We start from the raw sequence: 6,799 nt of genomic DNA, 5'->3' as shown, positions 1-6,799 counted from the left end.
TTCCCTATTCCACAATGTCTCTTATGTATTTCCCTATTCCACAATGTCTCTTATGTATTTCCCTATTCCACAATGTCCCTTATGTATTTCCCTATTCCACAATGTCTCTTATGTATTTCCCTATTCCACAATGTCTCTTATGTATTTCCCTATTCCACAATGTCTCTTATGTATTTCCCTATTCCACAATGTCCCTTATGTATTTCCCTAATCCACATTGTCTCTTATGTATTTCCCTATTCCACAATGTCTCTTATGCATTTCCCTAATCCACATTGTCTCTTATGTATTTCCCTATTCCACAAAGTCTCTTATGCATTTCCCTAATCCACATTGTCTCTTATGTATTTCCCTATTCCACAATGTGGGTTGGCTGTTGTGTTGTGATCATGACTCATTGTTTGGACTGAGATGAAAGCACATTGTTATTCTGAATCTCAAATGGCACCCTATGTGCTACATGTTGCACTATATAGGGAATAGGGTGCCATTTGGGATGTAATCATAGAGTCGTGAGCCAGCTAACATACACTATATGACCAAAAGTATGTGGACACCTGCTCGTTGAACATCTCATTCCAAAATCATAGGCATTAAAATGGAGTTGCCCCCCCTCCCCTTGTTGCTATTACAGCTTTTAAGGCTTTCCACTATCTACCATCTATCTACCCACATTGCTGCAGGGACTTGCTTCTATTCAGCCACAAGAGCATTAGTGAGGTCGGGCACTGATGTTGGGAGATCAGGCCTGGCTCGCAGTTGGTGTTCCAATTCATCCTAAAGGTGTTCGATGGAGTTGAGGTCAGGGCTCTGTGCAGGCCAGTCAAGTTCTTCCACAACAATCTCAACAAACCATTTCTGTATGGACCTTGCTTTGTGCACGGGGGCATTGTCATGCTGAAACAGGAAAGGGCCTTCCCCAAGCTGTTGCCACAAAGTTGGAAGCACAGAATCGTCTAGAATGTCATTGTGTGCTGTAGCATTAAGATTTCCCTTCACTGGAACTAAGGGACCTAGCCTGAACCATGAAAAACAGCCCCAGACCATTATTCCTCCTCCACCAAACTTTACAGTTGGCACTGTACATTGTGGCAGGTAGCGTTCTCCTGGCATCCGCCAAACCCAGATTCCTCTATTGGACTGCCAGATGGTGAAGTGTGATTCATCACTCCAGAGAACGCGTTTCCACTGCTCCAGAGTCCAATGGCGGCGAGCTTTACACCACTCCAGCTGACGCTTGGCATTGCGCATGGTGATCTTAGGCTTGTGTGCGGCTGCTCGGCCACGGAAACCCATTTCATGAAGCTCCCGACTAACAGTTCTTGTGCTGACGTTGCTTCCAGAGGCAGTTTGGAACTCAGTAGTGAGTGTTACAACTGAGGACAGACTATTTTTACGTGCTACATGCTTCAGCACTCAGCGGTCCCGTTCTGTGAGCTTGTGTGGCCGACCACTTAGTGGCTGAGCCGTTGTTGTTACAAGATGTTTCCACTTCACAATAACAGTACTTACAGTTGACTGGGGGCAGCTCTAGCAGGGCAGAAACCTGATGAACTGACTTGTTGGAAAGGTGGCATCCTATGACGGTGCCACTTTGAAAGTCACTTAGCTCCTCAGTAAGGCTATTCTACTGTACATGTTTGTCTATGGAGATTGCATGGCTGTGTGCTCGATTCTATACACCTGTCAGCAACGGGTGTGGCTGAAATAGCCGAATCCACTAATTTGAAGGGGCGTCCACATACTTTTGTATATATAGTGTATTATATAACCACACGGAGCCTAGTGGCCTCTTAAGACTAACCTCTTAAGACTTGCCTAGTTAAATAAAGGTTAAATAAAAATAAAGACTAATCTCATACATTTTGCGTGCTTCTTTCCCCATAACATAAGAAAATACACAAATAGTATTGAATCGTGATATGCTAAGCATTTTAACCTTTCTCACCATAAGCTGCGTCACAGTTTAGCCAGTATAAAACTCTTCATGAAAATCACTAGACGTATACACATGACAGGACACATCTTCATACAGTGTGGTAGTTATTGAAAGTCTATAGGGAAATATCTGGATTTGAAACAGTAGAAACTCCAGCACACTAGTATTCTCTAACACTCCACAAACAACTGAATAGATCTCAAAGTAGAAGGTTCAGCAATACCAGTGTTTCTTTTTCAAGTAACCCCTCCCCCACAGAATCCCGTTACAACAACATACAGTAGCAGTTGGAAGACAACGACCCCGGCCCTGTACCTTTCCAGAGCCATATATACCTTCAGATAGTGTATTTAACCAATAAGGCACGAGGAGGTGTGGTATATGGCCAATATACCACGGCTAAGGGATATTCTTATGCACGACGCATCGCGGAGTGTCTGGATACAGCCCTTAGCTGTGGTATATTGGCCATATATCACAAACCACCGAGGTGTCTTATTGCTATTATAAACTGGTTACAAACGTTAATTAGAGCAGTAAAAATAAATGTTTTGTCATACACGTGGTATATGGTCTGATATACTACAGCTGTCAGCCCATTAGTATTCAGGGCTCGAACCACCCAGTTTATTATGTCTGATATATCACGGCTGTCAGCCCATTAGCATTCGGGGCTCAAACCACCCAGTTTATTATGTCTGATATACCACGGCTGTCAGCCCATTAGCATTCAGGGCTGGAAACACCTAGTTTATAAACACATATGTACTTTATGTAACGTTGAAGTCAGATGTTTACATACACCTTAGCCAAATACATTTAAACTGAACTTTTCACAATTCCTGACATTTAATCCTAGTAAAAAATCCCTGTCTTAGGTCAGTTAGGATCACCACTTTATTTTAAGTATGTGAAATGTCAGAATAATAGTAGAGAGAATGATTTATTTCAGCTTTTATTTCTTTCATCACATTCCCAGTGGGTCAAAAGTTTACATACACTCAATTCATATTTGGTAGCATTGCCTTTAAATTGTTTAACTTGGGTCAAACGTTTCAGGTAGCATTCCACAAGAAAAAATAAAAAAATAAAATAAAAGTTTGGTGAATTTTGGCCCATTCCTCCTGACAGAGCTGGTGTAACTGAGTCAGGTTTGTTGGCATCCTTGCTCGTACACGCTTTTTCAGTTCTGCCAACAAATGTTGTATAGGATTGAGGTCAGGGCTTTGTGATGGCCACTCCAATAGCTTGACTTTGTTTGCACTTAAGCCATTTTGCCACAACTTTGGAAGTATGCTTGAGGTCATTCTCCATTTGGAAGACCCATTTGCGACCAAGCTTTAACTTCCTGACTGATGTCTTGAGATGTTGCTTCAATATATCCACATAATTTTCCTCCCTCATGAAGCCATCTATTTTGTGAAGTGCACCAGTCCCTCCTGCAGCAAAGCACCCCCACAACAGGATGCTGCCACCCCCGTGCTTCACGGTTGGGATGGTGTTCTTTGACTTGCAAGCCTCTCCCTTTTTCCTCCAAACATAAATATGGTCATTATGGCCAAACAGTTCTATTTTAGTTTCATCAGACCAGAGGACATTTCTCCAAAAAGTACGATCTTCGTCCCTATGTGCAGTTGCAAACCGTAGTCTGTGTTTTTTATTGTGGTTTTGGAGCAGTGGCTTCTTCCTTGTTGAGCAGCCTTTCAGGTTATATCGATATAGGACTCGTTTGACTGTGGATATAGATACTTTGTACCTGTTTCCTCCAGCATCTTCACAAGGTCCTTGTGTTGTTCTGGGATTGATTTGCACTTTTCGCACCAAAGTACATTAATCTCTAGGAGACAGAACGCATCTCTTTCCTGGTATGCCGGCTGCGTGGTCCCATGGTGTTTATACTTGCGTACTATTGTTTGTACAGATGAACGTGGTACCTTCAGGCATTTGGAAATTGCTCCAAAGGATGAACCAGACTTGTGGAGGTCTACATTTTTTTTTCTGATGTCTTGGCTGATTTCTTTTGATATTCCCATGTTGTCAAGCAAAGAGGCACTGAGTTTGAAGGTAGGCCTTGAAATTCATCCACAGGTACACCTCCAATTGACGCAAATGATGTCAATTAGCCTATCAGAAGCTTCTAAAGCCCTGACATCATTTTCTGGAATTTTCCAAGCTGTTTAAAGGCACAGTCAACTTAGTGTATGTAAACTTCTGACCCACTGGAATTGTGATACAGGGAATTATAAGTGAAATAATCTGTCTGTAAACAATTGTTGTAAAAATGACTTGTGTCATGCACAAAGTAGATGTCCTAACCGACTTGCCAAAACTATAGTTTGTTAACAAGACATTTTTGGAGTGGTTGAAAAACGAGATTTAATGACTCCAACCTAAGTGTATGTAAACTTCCAACTTCAACTGTATATGTGTCTCAGCCTGTTACCTTCCCAGATGACTGAATACCCTTGATCACTGCCAGACAGACGATGAGCCAGGCGGCGAACAGGGACAGGGTCATCTTCCAGTTGAGGCCTCCACTGTCCTCGATGGTGCTGGTGATGTTCAAGGTCTGCCGGTACCAGAAGTAGGTGGTTGCAGAAGACTTTTCACACTCCGGTTCGATTACTAGAAGAGGAGGGGAGGAGAGAGGGGAGAGGGGAGAGGAGAGAGGGGAGAGGGAGGAGAGAGGCGAGAAGGGGAGAGGGGTAGAGAGGGAGGAGATAGGTGAGAGGGGAGAGGAGGAGGAGAAGGGGGAGGAGAGGGGAAGATAAAGAGGGGGAGGAGAACAGAGAGGGGGGAGAAGAGAGGGGATAGGGGAGAGGGGGATGAGAGAGGCGAGAAGGGGAGAGGGGGAGGAGAAGGGGAGAGGGGGAGGAGAGAGGGGAGATGGGAGAGGGGGAGGAGGAGGAGGAGAAAGGGAGGAGAGAGGGGAAGAGAGATGGGTGAGAGGGAGAGGAGAGAGGAGAGAGAGGGGGACAAGGTTTGAGAAATGTGGAGTGAGAAATAGAAATAGAGCAAAGTCTAAGATGGTGCGGTAGTGAATCTATCTATCTATCTATCTATCTATCTATCTATCTATCTATCTATCTATCTATCTATCTATCTATCTATCTATCTATCTATCTATCTGTCTGTCTGTCTGTCTGTCTGTCTGTCTGTCTGTCTGTCTGTCTGTCTGTCTGTCTGTCTGTCTGTCTGTCTGTCTGTCTGTCTGTCTGTCTGTCTGTCTGTCTGTCTGTCTGTCTGTCTGTCTGTCTGTCTGTCTGTCTGTCTGTCTGTCTGTCTGCCTTCTAGCTGTCTGTCTGTCTGTCTGTCTGTCTGTCTGTCTGTCTGTCTGTCTGTCTGTCTGTCTGTCTGTCTGTCTGTCTGTCTGTCTGCCTTCTAGCTGTCTATCTGCCTTCTAGCTGTCTGTCTGCCTTCTAGCTGTCTATCTGCCTTCTAGCTGTCTGTCTGCCTTCTAGCTGTCTATCTGCCTTCTAGCTGTCTGTCTGCCTTCTAGCTGTCTGTCTGCCTTCTAGCTGTCTATCTGCCTTCTAGCTGTCTGTCTGCCTTCTAGCTGTCTATCTGCCTTCTAGCTGTCTGTCTGCCTTCTAGCTGTCTATCTGCCTTCTAGCTGTCTATCCGCCGTCTAGCTGTTTATCCGCCGTCTTGCTATCTATCTGTCTGTCTGCCGTCTATCTGCCGTCTATCTGCTGAGCTGAACTGGGTGGGACAGTCCTTAACTGATCTGAGAGAGCAGCTCTGATGCTGCATCATGTCAGAACATATGACCCAGTCTCTGTGAGTATTCAGCATGCCCTGCGGAGTGACGGCTGGCAGCCGCAGCACACAGTCAAGAGGCAGGAGGTAGGGAACCCTATGTTAGCCTTTAGCTCATCCACTCACCTCACATTAGCATTTACGTTAGCATGTTAGTGTTAGTTGTCTGTACGTTAGCATTTACGTTAGTGTTAGTTGTCTGTACATTTTGAGAGTATTTTGTGTTTTGTACTCACTAGCTTGGCTTCCATTGACCACCCTGATGGGGCACTCTGCCCAGGGCAGTGGGTACTGGAAGGACTGGAAGAAGTAGAAGATACTCCAGCCGATGATCACGTTGTAGTAAAGGCCCACGAAGCCACACACCTGGAGAGAGACAGGAGAGGTAGAACGATCCTTAGGTCTTCCAAGAAACCTTTGTTATTACTCAACCCACAAAACATCTATTTTTTTTTTGTATTCAGGTGAATTTATATTGTTAATTTGCTACGTTGTGGGAAACCGTTAGCATTTCAGAGCTTCCATCAACCAAAGGGTAGTGTAGTCTAGTTACACAAACACACAGCTTTCCTAGCCAACACAACACCCAACACACAAGGCAACTCAATTTACATTCTGTAGGCTATACGAACAGGAACGCTTCTCCTGTGTTCTCTGCTCAGACACTCGTGTAGCCCACAGCTGAAGTGTCTATGAATAATAGAAGTGTGTTCTTCCAGCAGTGGTCTAGCTGGTCGTCTGTGGTCGTATTTATAGCTTCTGGGCAGAGCTGAGCTCCTAGTGTTACATCCAGCCTGCCTCAGCCCTCACTGCCTCTGCCTCAGCCCTCACTGCCTATGCCTCAGCCCTCACTGCCTCTGCCTCACGGCTGCATATTGCTATAAGGCCTCCTGCACTGACTGCAACATGCAATATCCACAGTACAGCATACCACTTAGAATGTATGCCCAATACAATGCTTCATTCTAAGACGAATGCCCAACACAATGCTTCATTCTAAGACGAATGCCCAATACAATGCTTCATTCTAAGACGAATGCCCAATACAATGCTTCATTCTAAGACGAATGCCCAATACAATGCTTCATTCAAAGATGAATG

The 6,799-nt window shown here is 44.6% G+C and overlaps 1 protein-coding gene across 1 annotated transcript in view; it reads right to left on the bottom strand.

The window, feature by feature from the left end:
* The window catches only part of LOC106572845 (sodium-dependent neutral amino acid transporter SLC6A17), a 48,682-nt gene that overhangs the window by 19,253 nt on the left and 22,630 nt on the right, over nucleotides 1-6,799 (bottom strand). The window contains exons 4-5 of the mRNA XM_045696453.2: nucleotides 5,935-6,064; nucleotides 4,383-4,564 (exon numbers count right to left, since the gene is read on the bottom strand). Coding sequence (XP_045552409.1) covers nucleotides 4,383-4,564; nucleotides 5,935-6,064 — 312 coding nt within the window. The remainder of the gene's footprint in view (nucleotides 1-4,382; nucleotides 4,565-5,934; nucleotides 6,065-6,799) is intronic.

Source organism: Salmo salar, chromosome 15 (genome assembly GCF_965601325.2).
Source record: "Salmo salar chromosome 15, fSalSal1, whole genome shotgun sequence".
Lineage (NCBI taxonomy): Eukaryota > Metazoa > Chordata > Actinopteri > Salmoniformes > Salmonidae > Salmo > Salmo salar.
This window is presented reverse-complemented; position numbering and strand designations above follow the sequence as displayed.